Source organism: Scyliorhinus canicula, chromosome 13 (assembly GCF_902713615.1).
Source record: "Scyliorhinus canicula chromosome 13, sScyCan1.1, whole genome shotgun sequence".
In the NCBI taxonomy this organism is placed as follows: Eukaryota; Metazoa; Chordata; class Chondrichthyes; order Carcharhiniformes; family Scyliorhinidae; genus Scyliorhinus; species Scyliorhinus canicula.
This window is the reverse complement of record NC_052158.1, coordinates 26,619,032-26,635,172: the sequence shown is the minus strand read 5'-3', so window position 1 is coordinate 26,635,172 and position 16,141 is coordinate 26,619,032. Positions and strand designations below refer to the sequence as shown.

At 55.6% G+C, this 16,141-nt stretch overlaps 1 protein-coding gene across 2 annotated transcripts in view; it reads right to left on the bottom strand.

Annotated features, from left to right (window-relative positions):
- Nucleotides 1-13,697, bottom strand: part of LOC119976002 (pre-mRNA-splicing factor ATP-dependent RNA helicase DHX16-like) — a 57,937-nt gene extending 44,240 nt beyond the window's left edge. The window contains exons 1-5 of one of the 2 annotated variants that reach the window (XM_038816026.1): nt 13,410-13,697; nt 12,140-12,344; nt 11,682-11,893; nt 6,669-6,840; nt 5,826-5,882 (exon numbers count right to left, since the gene is read on the bottom strand). In XM_038816026.1, coding sequence (XP_038671954.1) covers nt 5,826-5,882; nt 6,669-6,840; nt 11,682-11,893; nt 12,140-12,337 — 639 coding nt within the window. In that variant the 5' untranslated portion in view covers nt 12,338-12,344; nt 13,410-13,697. The remainder of the gene's footprint in view (nt 1-5,825; nt 5,883-6,668; nt 6,841-11,681; nt 11,894-12,139; nt 12,345-13,409) is intronic. The other variant, XM_038816025.1, reaches the window with a different exon arrangement.
- Between the last annotated feature and the right edge of the window lie 2,444 nt (nt 13,698-16,141).

Genomic DNA, 16,141 nt, shown 5'->3' with positions numbered 1-16,141 from the left:
GACAGACACACACAGGTGCGCAGACAGACACACACAGGTGCGCAGACAGAGACACGCAGACTCGCAGACAGAGACACACAGGCCGCAGACAGAGACACACAGGCCGCAGACAGAGACACACAGGCCGCAGACAGAGACACACAGGCCGCAGACAGAGACACACAGGCCGCAGACAGAGACACACAGGCCGCAGACAGAGACACACAGGCCGCAGACAGAGACACGCAGACTCGCAGACAGAGACACGCAGACTCACAGACAGAGGCACACAGGCCGCAGACAGAGACACACAGGCCGCAGACAGAGACACACAGGCCGCAGACAGAGACACACAGGCCGCAGACAGAGACACACAGGCCGCAGAGTCACACAGGGCTGCAGACAGACGCACGCACACACAGGCAGACATGCACACATCCAGACACACGCAAACGTCCAAACACACACGCAAACGTCCAGACACACACACATACGTCCAGTCACACGCACACATACGTCGACACACGCACACATACGTCCAGACACACGCACACACACATACGCCCAGACACACGCACCCACATACGTCCAGACACACGCACGCACATACGTCCTCACACGCACGCACATACGTCCAGACACACACACGCACATACGTCCAGACACACGCACGCACGCACATACGTCCAGACACACGCACGCACGCACATACGTCCAGACACACATACGTCCAGACACACGCACACGTCCAGACACACGCACACGTCCAGACACACGCACACGTCCAGACACACGCACACGTCCAGACACACGCACACGTCCAGACACACGCACACGTCCAGACACACGCACACGTCCAGACACACGCACACGTCCAGACACACGCACACGTCCAGACACACACACACGTCCAGACACACGCACACGTCCAGACACACGCACACGTCCAGACACACGCACACGTCCAGACACACGCACACGTCCAGACACACGCACACGTCCAGACACACGCACACGTCCAGACACACGCACACACGTCCAGACACACGCACACACGTCCAGACACACGCACACACGTCCAGACACACGCACACGTCCAGACACGCACACGTCCACACACACACGTCCAGATACACACACACACACGTCCAGATACACACACACGTCCAGACACACACTCACGTCCAGATACACACACGCACATGTCCAGACACACGCACACGTCGAGAGACACACACACACGTCCAGACACACACACACACGTCCAGACACACACACACACGTCCAGACACACACACACACGTCCAGACACACACACACACACACACGTCCAGACACACACACACACGTCCAGACACACACACACACGTCCAGACACACACACACACGTCCAGACACACACACACGTCCAGACACACACACACGTCCAGACACACACACACGTCCAGACACACACACACGTCCAGACACACACACACGTCCAGACACACACACACGTCCAGACACACACACACGTCCACACACACACACGTCCAGACACACACACACGTCCAGACACACACACACACGTACATCCAGACACACACACACACACACACATCCAGACACACACACGTCCAGACACACACACGTCCAGACACACACACGTCCAGACACACGCACCCACATACGTCCAGACACACGCACGCACATACGTCCTCACACGCACGCACATACGTCCAGACACACACACGCACATACGTCCAGACACACGCACGCACGCACATACGTCCAGACACACGCACGCACGCACATACGTCCAGACACACATACGTCCAGACACACGCACACGTCCAGACACACGCACACGTCCGACACACGCACACGTCCAGACACACGCACACGTCCAGACACACGCACACGTCCAGACACACGCACACGTCCAGACACACGCACACGTCCAGACACACGCACACGTCCAGACACACGCACACGTCCAGACACACGCACACGTCCAGACACACGCACACGTCCAGACACACGCACACGTCCAGACACACGCACACGTCCAGACACACGCACACACGTCCAGACACACGCACACACGTCCAGACACACGCACACACGTCCAGACACACGCACACGTCCAGACACGCACACGTCCACACACACACGTCCAGATACACACACACACACACGTCCAGATACACACACACGTCCAGACACACACTCACGTCCAGATACACACACGCACATGTCCAGACACACGCACACGTCGAGAGACACACACACACGTCCAGACACACACACACGTCCAGACACACACACACGTCCAGACACACACACACGTCCAGACACACACACACGTCCAGACACACACACACGTCCAGACACACACACACGTCCAGACACACACACACGTCCACACACACACACGTCCAGACACACACACACGTCCAGACACACACACACACGTACATCCAGACACACACACACACACACACATCCAGACACACACACGTCCAGACACACACACGTCCAGACACACACACGTCCAGACACACACACGTCCAGACACACACACACGTCCAGACACACACACGTCCAGACACACACACGTCCAGACACACACACAATTCCACACGTCCAGATACACGCACACGTCCAGACACGCACACGTCCAGATACACATGCACACATCCAGATACACACGCACACGTCCAGACACACGCACACGTCCAGACACACGCACACGTCCAGACACGCACACGTCCAGACACGCACACACACGTCCAGACACGCACACACACGTCCAGACACACACACACACGTCCAGACACACACACACACGTCCAGACACACACACACACGTCCAGACACACACACACACACACACGTCCAGACACACACACACACACGTCCAGACACACACACACACACGTCCAGACACACACACACACACGTCCAGACACACACACACGTCCAGACACACACACACGTCCAGACACACACACACGTCCAGACACACACACACACACGTCCAGACACACACACACACACGTCCAGACACACACACACACGTCCAGACACACACACACACGTCCAGACACACACACACACACGTCCAGACACACACACACACACGTCCAGACACACACACACACGTCCAGACACACACACACACGTCCAGACACACACACACGTCCAGACACACACACACGTCCAGACACACACACACACGTCCAGACACACACACACACGTCCAGACACACACACACACGTCCAGACACACACACACACGTCCAGACACACACACACACGTCCAGACACACACACACACACGTCCAGACACACACACACACGTCCAGACACACACACACACGTCCATCCAGACACAAACACACGTCCATCCAGACACACACACACACATCCAGACACACACACATCCAGACACACACACACATCCAGACACACACACACATCCAGACACACACACACATCCAGACACACACACATCCAGACACACACACGCACACGTCCAGACACACGCACACACGTCCAGACACACACACAATTCCACACGTCCAGATACACACACACGTCCAGACACACACACGTCCAGATACACATACACACGTCCAGATACACACACACACGTCCAGATACACACACACACGTCCAGATACACACACACACGTCCAGATACACACACACACGTCCAGATACACACACACACGTCCAGATACACACACACGTCCAGATACACACACACGTCCAGATACACACACACGTCCAGATACACACACACACACACGTCCAGACACACACACACACACACGTCCAGACACACACACACACACACACGTCCAGACACACACACACACACGTCCAGACACACACACACACACACGTCCAGACACACACACACACACGTCCAGACACACACACACACACGTCCAGACACACACACACACGTCCAGACACACACACACACACACACACGTCCAGACACACACACACACGTCCAGACACACACACACACGTCCAGACACACACACACACGTCCAGACACACACACACACGTCCAGACACACACGTCCAGACACACACACACACGTCCAGACACACACACACACGTCCAGACACACACACACACACACCCAGACACACACACACACACGTCCAGACACACACACACACGTCCAGACACACACACACACACACGTCCAGACACACACACACACACGTCCAGACACACACACACACACGTCCAGACACACACACAGTCCAGACACACACAGTCCAGACACACACAGTCCAGACACACACAGTCCAGACACACACAGTCCAGACACACACAGTCCAGACACACACACACACACATCCAGACACACACACACATCCAGACACACACACACATCCAGACACACACACACACACATCCAGACATACACACACACAATTCCAGACACGCGCACACAATTCCAGACACGCGCACACAATTCCAGACACGCGCACACAATTCCAGACACGCGCACACAATTCCAGACACGCGCACACAATTCCAGACACGCACACACAATTCCAGACACGCACACACAATTCCAGACACGCACACACAATTCCAGACACGCACACACAATTCCAGACACGCATACACAATTCCAGACACGCACACACAATTCCAGACACGCACACACAATTCCAGACACGCACACACAATTCCAGACACGCACACACAATTCCAGACACGCACACACAATTCCAGACACGCACACACAATTCCAGACACGCACACACAATTCCAGACACGCACACACAATTCCAGACACGCACACACACACGTCCAGATACACATACACACACGTCCAGATACACACACACACGTCCAGACACACACACACGTCCAGACACACACACACACGTCCAGACACACACACACACACGCACACGTCCAGACACACGCGCGCACACGTCCAGACACACGCGCACACACGTCCAGACACACGCACAGACGCAGACAGACACACGCACGCAGACAGACACACACGCAGACAGACACACACGCAGACAGACACACACGCAGACAGACACACACGCAGACAGACACACATGCAGACAGACACACACGCAGACAGACACACACGCAGACAGACACAGACAGACACACAAGCAGGACAGGTACAGCACGGGGTTAGATACAGAGTAAAGCTCCCTCTACACTGTCCCCATCAAACACTCCGAGGACAGGTACAGCACGGGGTTAGATACAGAGTAAAGTTCCCTCTACACTGTCCCCATCAAACACTCCGAGGACAGGTACAGCAGAGGGTTAGATACATGATGAACCCCTATTGCTTTCATGGTCTAACAATTTGCCTTGGGTCCGGACACCCCATACAGCCCGAGTGGTGATTATCCCATTCCAGCCATCCTATGACCTCTCAATGTGACAGTGCTGGCGAATTGCTAGCAGCTCTGTGCGTCAGGCAGTGCTTCTCAATGTATATTTCGCATTGAATCCCTTGCAGACAGGAAAGGTCTCCCACTACAGCTTGTCTTTGGGAGATGAACCCAGGGTGCGGAGACGCATGGTTAGTGACTGACCCGTCAAGCCAGCCCACCTGACTACTATAATAAACTGAACTCGGCCCACAGCCGAAGATCTACCTCCATACCGACAGGGGAAAGCTGGTGCATGAACTGCGCTGCACACCTGGAAGACAGCGGGAGTGAACGTCACTGCTTCCTTCCTGATGCATTTACACAATCGGAGCGCGGAGCAAGTGTAACCTTGCAATGAACCATGCGGAGAGTTGATGCTCTCCAATTCCCTGACTGAGAGCCAACTGCACTGCTCATCGTACCATCGCCCTCCGATCCTCCTCTCCCATCTTCAGCCGTTTCTGAGCTTCTTCGTAAGCCTGAGACAAAGGAAAGAAGAACAGAGACGGACGTCAGTACCCATGAAACTCACGCTCTCCATATCCATGCGCTGACACCCCATTCCGAATTCAAATAATGGATACCTGGGAGTGAGTTACGGACTGGAATCTAATCGAGAGGTTCAGATGGTTTATATATAGAATAATGGATACCTGGGAGTGAGTTACAGACTGGAATCTAATCGAGGGGTTCAGATGGTTTATATATAGAATAATGGATACTTGGGAGTGAGTTACAGACTGGAATCTAATCGAGGGGTTCAGATGGTTTATATATAGAATAATGGAGACCTGGGAGTGAGTTACAGACTGGAATCTAATCGAAGGGTTCAGATGGTTTATATATAGAATAATGGATACCTGGGAGTGAGTTACAGACTGGAATCTAATCGAGTTCAGTTGGTTTCTATACAAAATAATGTATATCCAGGATACTACAAATATGATATATAGGAACAGGCGCACAAAGTGGCGACGAGGGGCTTTTCACAGTAACTTCATACTAGTGACAATAAAAGATTATTTACATGTACATATAGTGGAATCTAATCGAGGCCAGTGGCGGGGCTAAGACAATGCGCAACAAGACAATTTAATTGTGCAGCATCTCCCATCCTCCCCCTCATCAGATTAATCCTCCAGTGCTGATCGATGGATGGGAGATAACAATCTGTCATGATCTACTTGAAGGTCTGAACAGGCTCGAGGGGCTGAATGGCCTACTCCTTTTCCTACATTTCAGAATTTCTCCGAATATGCTCTTACCTTCTTATCAGAGCGTTCCAGTATGTTCCGGGTTTTGTCCTTGTCGCGCTGTTTGATTCGTTCGGCGAAAGCATCTCGCTCCTCCAGATCTTTCAAGCGATCCTTCTCCTCTTTCTCCCATTCTTCTTCTTCTTCAGATCCTGACTGTTTCCGCGGTGACAAGGGTGTTTTCCTGATCATGAAGGGAAGGTGCAATCATTGGGAATGCTGGCACAGAAGCACAGATGCCAACATATCACGCTGCGCCTACCGCCCACCCCCCAGTTCCAGACTGTTCCCTACGCCCATACACACTGTCGGACTATCCCCTGCCCCTCAGTGTCAGACTGCGTCAGCGCCACATGGCGGCAGTCGGTGCCGTAGCCTACCCGCCGTGTCAGACTGCTGCCCCACAGTGACAGACTGTCGTCCACCCCCCACCACACAGACACAGTGTCAGACTGCGTCAGTGCCACACAGTGCCAGTCAGTGCCCCGTTTCCAACACGGCGTGTCAGGCCGTTTCCCCCCCGCACACACAGTGTCAGACCGTTCCCCTTCCCCCGCACACAGTGTCAGACCGTTCCCCCTCCCCCGCACACAGTGTCAGACCGTTCCCCCTCCCCCGCACAGTGTCAGACCGTTCCCCCTCCCCCGCACACAGTGTCAGACTGTTCCCCCTCCCGCACACAGTGTCAGACCGTTCCCCCCCCCCCCCCGCACACAGTGTCAGGCCCTCACCCCTCCGCAGTGTCAGACCCTCCCCGCACACAGTGTCAGACCGTTCCCCCTCCCCCGCACACAGTGTCAGACCGTTCCCCCCCCCCCGCACACAGTGTCAGACCCTCCCCCGCACACAGTGTCAGACCGTTCCCCCCCCCCCCCGCACACAGTGTCAGACCCTCCCCGCACACAGTGTCAGACCGTTCCCCCCCCCCCCCCCCCCGCACACAGTGTCAGGCCCTCACCCCTCCGCAGTGTCCGACCCTCCCCGCACACAGTGTCAGACCGTTCCCCCTCCCCCACACACAGTGTCAGACCCTTCCCCCCCGCACACAGTGTCAGGCCCTCACCCCTCCGCAGTGTCAGACCCTCCCCGCACACAGTGTCAGACCTTTCCCCCTCCCCCACACACAGTGTCAGACCCTTCCCCCCCGCACACAGTGTCAGGCCCTCACCCCTCCGCAGTGTCAGACCCTCCCCGCACACAGTGTCAGACCGTTCCCCCTCCCCCACACACAGTGTCAGACCCTTCCCCCCCGCACACAGTGTCAGGCCCTCACCCCTCCGCAGTGTCAGACCCTCCCCGCACACAGTGTCAGACCGTTCCCCCTCCCCCGCACAGTGTCAGACCCTTCCTCCCCGCACACAGTGTCAGACCCTTCCCCCCGCACAGTGTCAGACCCCCCCCCGCACACAGTGTCAGACCCTTCCCCCCCGCACACAGTGTCAGACCCTTCCCCCCCGCACACAGTGTCAGACCCTTCCCCCCCGCACACAGTGTCAGACCCTTCCCCCCCGCACACAGTGTCAGACCCTCCCCCCGCACAGTGTCAGACCCTTCCCCCCCGCACACAGTGTCAGACCCTCCGCCCCCGCACACAGTGTCAGACCCTCCCCCTCGCAGTGTCAGACCCTCCCCCTCACACAGTGTCAGACCCTCCCCCCCGCACACAGTGTCAGACCCTCCCCCCGCACACAGTGTCAGACCGTTCCCCCTCCCCCGCACACAGTGTCAGACCCTCCCCCCGCACACAGTGTCAGACCGTTCCCCCTCCCCCGCACACAGTGTCAGACCCTTCCCCCGCACACAGTGTCAGACCCTTCCCCCCACACACAGTGTCAGACCCTTCCCCCCACACACAGTGTCAGACCCTCCGCCTCCGCACACACAGTGTCAGACCGTTCCCCCTCCCCCGCACACAGTGTCAGACCCTCCCCCCCGCACACAGTGTCAGACCGTTCCCCCTCCCCCCGCACACAGTGTCAGACCTTTCCCCCCGCACACAGTGTCAGACCCTCCCCCCCGCACAGTGTCAGACCCTCCGCCCCCGCACAGTGTCAGACCGTTCCCCCTCCCCCGCACACAGTGTCAGACCCTTCCCCCTCCCCCGCACAGTGTCAGACCCTCCCCCTCCGTGTCAGACCCCCCCCTCGCAGTGTCAGACCCTCCCCCTCCCGCACACAGTGTCAGACCCTCCCCCTCCCGCACACAGTGTCAGACCCTCCCCCCACGCACACAGTGTCAGACCCTCCCCCCCCACACAGTGTCAGACCCTCCCCCTCCCGCACAGTGTCAGACCCTCCCCCTCCCGCACAGTGTCAGACCCCCCCCCTCCCACACAGTGTCAGACCCTCCCCCTCCCACAGTGTCAGACCCTCCCCCCGCACAGTGTCAGACCCCCCCCCCCGCACACAGTGTCAGACCCTCCCCCCCGCACAGTGTCAGACCCTCCCCCTCCGTGTCAGACCCTCCGCCCCCGCACACAGTGTCAGACCCTTCCCCCCCCCCCGCACACAGTGTCAGACCCTTCCCCCCCCCGCACACAGTGTCAGACCCTTCCCCGCCCCGCACACAGTGTCAGACCCTTCCCCCCCGCACACAGTGTCAGAACCCTTCCCCCCCGCACAGTGTCAGACCCTTCCCCCCCGCACACAGTGTCAGACCCTCCGCCCCCGCAGTGTCAGACCCTCCCCCTCGCAGTGTCAGACCCTCCCCCTCACACAGTGTCAGACCCTCCCCCCCGCACACACAGTGTCAGACCCTCCCCCCGCACACACAGTGTCAGACCGTTCCCCCTCCCCCGCACACAGTGTCAGACCCTCCCCCACGCACACAGTGTCAGACTGTTCCCCTCCCCCCGCACACAGTGTCAGACCCTCCGCCCCCGCACAGTGTCAGACCGTTCCCCCTCCCCCGCACACAGTGTCAGACCCTTCCCCCTCCCCCGCACACAGTGTCAGACCCTCCCCCTCCGTGTCAGACCCCCCCTCGCAGTGTCAGACCCTCCCCCTCCCGCACACAGTGTCAGACCCTCCCCCCCGCACAGTGTCAGACCCTCCCCCGCCCACACACAGTGTCAGACCCTCCCCCTCCCGCAGTGTCAGACCCTCTCCCTCCCGCACAGTGTCAGACCCTCCCCCCCCGCACACAGTGTCAGACCCTCCCCCTCCCACACAGTGTCAGACCCTCCCCCCGCACAGTGTCAGACCCTCCCCCCCCGCACACAGTGTCAGACCCTCCCCCCCGCACAGTGTCAGACCCTCCCCCTCCCGCACACAGTGTCAGACCCTCCGCCCCCGCACACAGTGTCAGACCCTCCGCCCCCGCACACAGTATCAGACCCTCCCCCGCACACAATGTCAGAACGCACCCCCTCTCCGCAGTGTCAGACCGTCCGTCCCCCCCCCCCACAGTGTCAGACCGACAATGTTGTCGTCCAAACACGCACGCACACGCACACACGCACACACCACACACACACACAGTGTCAGACTGGCCTCTGCCCCAACCTTCCCCAACAGATTTTTTATTAAATTCATTAATGGATGTGGCGGTACGGTGGCGCGGTGATTAGTACAGTTGCCTCACGGAGCTGAGGACCCAGATTCGATCCAGGCCCCGGGTCACTGTCCGTGTGGAGTTTGCACATTCTCCCCCTGTCAGCATGGGTTTCACCCCCCACAACCCAAAGATTTTTTTTTTTTTTTATAAATTTAGTGTACCCAATCATTTTTCCAATTAAGGGGCAATTTAGCGTGGCCAATCCACCTAGCTTGCACGTTTTTGGGTTGTGGGGGCGAAACCCACGCAAACACGGGGAGAATGTGCAAACTCCACACGGACAGTGACCCAGAGCCGGGATCGAACCTGGGACCTCAGCGCCGTGAGGCGGTTGTGCTAACCACTAGGCCACCGTGCTGCCCTGCCCCACAACCCAAAGATGTGCAGGGTAGGTCGATTGGCCACGCTAAATTGCCCATTAATTGGGAAAGAAAAATAATTCTGGGATGTGGGTGTCGCTGGCTAGGCCAGCAATTTATTGTCCATCCCTAGTGGTCCTTGAGAAGTGGTGGCGAGCTATCTTCTTGAACCGCTGCAGTTCATGTGGTGCAGGTAAATCCACTGTGCAATCAGGGAGTTCTACAATTTTTACCCAGTGACAGTGAAGGCACCGTTCCATCTCAAGTCAGAATGGCTAGTTCAATTGTGCCTACTGACCTTGTCCTTCTAGATGGTAGTGGTCATGGATTTGGAGGGTGCAGCTTATGTGGCCTGTAGTACATCGTGCAGATGGTGTACACTGGGGCAGTACGGTAGCACAGTGGTTAGCACTGTTGCTTCACAGCTCCAGGGCTTGGGTCACTGTCTGTGCGGAATCTGCACGTTCTCCCCGTGTCTGCGTAGGTTTCCTCCGGGTGCTCCGGTTTCCTCCCACAGTCCAAAGATGTGGTTAGGGTCCAAAGATGTGCAGGTTCGGTGGATTGGCCATGCTAAATTGTCCTTAAGTGTCCAAAAAGGTTAGGTGGGGTTACTGGGAATAGGATGGAGGTGTGGGCTAGGGTGCTCTTTCCAAGGGCCGATGCAGACTCAATGGGCTGAATGGCCTCCTTCTGCACTGTACATTCTATGACTATGCTGCTACTGTGCATCATAACTGTACCCTTGGCAGCACAGTGGCACAGTGGTTAGCATTGCTGCCTCACGGCACCGAGGCCCCAGGTTCGATCCCGGCCCTGGGTCACTCTCCGTGGGAGTTTGAACATTCTCCCTGCGTTTGCGTGGGTTTCGCCCCCGCAACCCAAAGATGTGCAGGCTAGGTGGATTGGCCACACTAAATTGCCCCTTAATTAGAAAAAATGAAATGGGTACTCTAATTCTTTTTTTAAGTAAGCCCCTCCCCCCACCCAACACACATGCACACAATCCCATTCCCCCACAGACACACATGAACACCATGTCAGACCACTGCCTCCCCATTCTGCAATAAAGACTTCATTCACACTCACGCACACACTCACTGCGGAAACATACGTTTTAGTGTCGGAGTCACTCTCTGATGATGCTGTCTGCTTTTTTCGGATGTGTTTCCGTTTCTTCTTGCCTTTGTGCTGGCTCTGCTGCTCCTCGGGCTCACTCTGGTCACTGTCCTCCAGCAAGGTGTAGGTCCGATTCTTCTGCTGCATGGCGAGGGCCTCTCGTTCAACAGCGCGCGATGCCTTCTCAACTGGCTGCTTCCTGGGAATCTTGCCAAGGAAAGACATGGGAAAGTCAAAAGTCCACACAAAGAGTCAACAATAAACCAATGGAACACAACCCAAGTTCTTCAACAGGTAATGCCCATGGATTCGGGGGAGTCACCCATGGAGCCCAGCCCAGGAGGAGGGCAGGGGAGGGCAACAGCCCAACACCTTGATACCCCGGCCATTGCCCAGCCTTGAATCCCCAATGAAAGATGTCACCAGGATTCCTTACGAACCCCCAACACCCACCTTCATCCAGAGCTCATTGGCAAACAGTCGGACCTCCTGTGTAATATCGATAGTTCCCGTCTCTTCCAGGCGTCGGACAAAGTCTGGCATGCTGGTACTGCGCTGGGCTGTGCCAATCAGGAACTGTGCCACATACTTGTCGCTCAGCCCCAGTAGCTGGTGAAGCTGGTCGTTCACCCACTTCTCCAACGAGCCCATGGCGACGCTGTAGAGAGAGTGCGCACACACAAAATCCGATCAGAAACTTGTAGAGTCATAGACTCTTATAGCACAGAGAGAGGCCCTTTGACCGATCATGTTTGCATCGGCCATCAAGCCACCTATCTATTCCAATCCAAATATCCAGCATTGGTCATTAGCCTTGCGTGCTGTGGTGTTTCAAATGCTCATTTAAATGCTTCTTAAATGTTGTGAGGGTTCCCACATCCACCGCCCTTTCAGGCAGAGTTCCAGTTCCCATCACCCTCTGGGTGAAAAGGTTTTCCCCAAATTCCCTCTAAACCTATTGTCCCTGACCTTAAATCTATGCCCCCTTTGTTATTGATCCATCTCCTCAGGGGAAAAGTTCCTTCCTATCTATTCCCCTCATATTAAATTATTTTGTAAACCTCCATCAGGTCCCACCTGCAGCCTTCTCTGCTCTAAGGAGAACAACACCAGCCTAACCAGCTTCTCTTCATAGCTGAAACACTCCAGCCCAGGTAACATCCTCGTGAATCTCCTCTGCACCCTCTCTACTGTGGTGACCAGAACTGCACACAGCACTCCAGCTACGGTCTAACCAACCTTTTATTCAGCTCCATCATAGAACCCATAGAATCCCTACAGTGCAGGAGGCCATTCGGCCCGTCGAGGCTGAATTGACCCTCCGAAAGGAACCCTACCCAGGCCCACTCCCCCTAATCCCACCTAACCTGCCCATCTTGGGAGACTGAGGGCCAATGGCCAATTTAACATGGCCAATCCACCAACCGGCACATGGGCAGCACAGTGGTTAGCACAACTGCCTCACAGTGTCAGGTACCCGGGTTCAATTCCGGCCTCGGGTGACTGTGCGGAGTCTGCACGTTCTCCCAGTCTCTGCGGGATTTCCCCCGACCAACCAAAGATGTGCAGGTTAGGTGGGGTTACAGGGTTGGGTCCTCTTTCAGAGGGTCGGTGCAGACTCGATGGGCCAAATGGCCTCCTTGTACACTGAAGGAATTCTATGATGATAACGCAGCAGTACTAACCATGATTAGCTAATCATAAAGACAAGTATCCCATTCACCTCCTTAATCACCTTATCCAGGGCTCCAGCCAGTTGATGTGGACAAGTCAGCCGCTGGGGGAGGGGCCGAGGCAGTCTGTACAGACACCCGGGTAACTCCGGGGATGTGGGCAGCCGGGAAGAGGGGTTGGTCAGCGGGGGACCCGCCTGGTGACCGACTCCAACCAACAGGCTCCACCGGGCCTGACTGGGCCGCACCGCGTTACCCCAACAACGACCCCTGACCCCGGAAATGCACCCCGAGCCGCCACCGCTGCTCCAGTGTCCCGAATCGGTCAGGAGGCCGAGGAGAGTGCGGGCGACCTCGATCACAGCGCCACCTCCGACCGGGAGGAACGAAGGCAGACGCCCAACACAGCGCCACCTCCGACCGGGAGGAATGTACACAAACCCCACCCACAACGTCGCCTCCGCCCAGGTGAATGAGGGATGTGTCCGAACACAGCGCCCTCTGTGTTTGGGAGGAATATGCGGAAACGTCGCCCACAGCGCCGCCTCCGTCCGGGAGGAATAAGGGCAGACTCCGAAAATAGCGCCCTCTCCGTTGGGGAGGAATGCTAATCGGACTCTGGCTGCATCACCCTCCAGGTTGCAGAGGCATTTAGCCACACGAGTGCCTGGCAGTGACCATCTATCTCCAAAAAGGCACAAGAGAGATTATTCAGTCTCCCACCTGCTGGGGCACTGGCTGGCGGCTTCGAGCCGGGGAGAGGCAGTTCACCCGCTCCGCACATGGGAAAGGATTCAGCCGTTCGCCCACCTTGTAGATGGCGCCAGAGCATGGTGACTCTCCGCGAGCTCTCTCCCCCTCTCCCTTTTCTTTTATCTCCTATCAGCATTCTGACCTACAAAAACTATTTTCCTCTTCTTATGTATTTGCTTTGTTTGGCCCCTCGTTCCGCACTGTTGTGTAAGTACCATTTGTCAATGTTCCCTGTTGATTATTCTTGTGTCTACTATGTATGTACTATGTAGGTTCCTCAGCCTCAGAAAAGTACTTTTCACTGTACTTTGGTACATGGGACAATAAATCAAATCAGATGCACCCTCTTTACCCTCCCCCACCCCACCCATCACCCCACTTCCAGCCTTGGCACAGCTACCGACACCTGATATGAGTCAAGTTGGGCACGATCCCCAAAAGGGCGAAAGTAGCATGCGCTTACCTCACGGTTGTGGAAACTGTGAAGCTCGCCAGGTGCACGCAACTCATAGATGGTCGTAGAAGTGAACGTTCTAATTGCCTGCTGGCAAGACAACTTAATTCCACCAAGATGGCCCTTTAAATCAGGATGAATGACTTGCTAATCCATGCAAAAGGGCTTACTGGCATTCCCACCTTGAAAGCATTGATAACAAAAATTCTAAAAGTCCATCCCAACATCAGGAAACTGGCTTTTGGCCTCTCACCAAATTAGGAATCCCCCCCCCCCCCCCCACCCCCTCCCACTGCTGGCAGGACCAGAGGTTTCCTATCTGTACTTCAGAGGTACTTCATTGGCTGTAAAGTGCAGCGAGACATCCTGTGCTCATGAAAGACACAGTGGAAATAAAAACCTTTTTTCTTGTCCCGCTGTAATTACAGGGAGGTCTTGTGACACAGAAGCCCTGGATTGAAGTCCGGGACTGAAGTCCAATCCCAGGACCTGATGGCCAGAGGAAGGTGTGTTCAAAACGCGGCCAAACGGGTTGAAGTATCGACCTGTGAAATCCTTCCTCCACATGCCAATGGCTGGTCGTTCACCCACTTCTCCAACGAGCCCATGGCGACGCTGTGGAGAGACAGAGTGCACACACACAAAATACGATCAGAAACTGGAAGGAGTTGTAGAGTCATAGACTCTTACAGCACAGAGAGAGGCCCTTTGAAGGGTATAGTGACAGGTGTACATTTATTATTACCTAGAGTAAGAACATAAAACATAGAACGGGGGACATTTGACCCATCGTGTCTATTCCGGCTCTTCAAAAAAGGTATCCAATTAGTCCCCCTGGCTTTTCCTTAGCATGGCAACTATTTCCCTTGCAAGATTCCATGCAGAATCTCCGCTTGAAAGTTACGATTGAATCTGATCCCTGTTGCTATATTTATTCGGTTATAAATATGGCAGTCAATATGGTCACCTTCCTTAATCCTAATTATGTTTGCTTTAGAGTCGCCAGGTATCTTTCGATACCACCACAAGGTTCAAACCCGAATACTGATCTAACCAGTTAGTTAGTTCAAAGTCAATACTATTTATTTACACACAGTAATATCTACTCATGCACAAAATACCATAAACTAAACTATCTCTAACGCTAACGCCTATACTTAACTTTGGGTGCCCACTCAGTCAGAGGAACAATGGCCGTTGTTCGGATCTGATGTCATTGGGTTTGAAGTGGTACAGGAGAACAGCTGAGGTCGTCCGTCTGGTAGCGAGCGTTGACCTTGAACGTACTTGCTTCTGGTGCAGCTGGTGGACGGGTCTCTCCGCTTTGAGAGCCAAGTCCAAGAGAGCGATTCTCTCTCGGGGGTTTCTTCTTATACCCGAAGGGGCTTCGCGCACTTTTGGGCGGGCCTGAAACTTGGCCCCAATTAATTGGGCTGCATCTTGATCACTGGCATTGATCTTGACCAATAAAGGGCTGGGTGCCCTGATGACTGGGCGTGTCTCAGGTGGCCGTTGGCCTGGCTTTGTTTGTGCTTTCGGTTTGGGGAACTGGCGTCCGGATGTCTGAAACAGTAT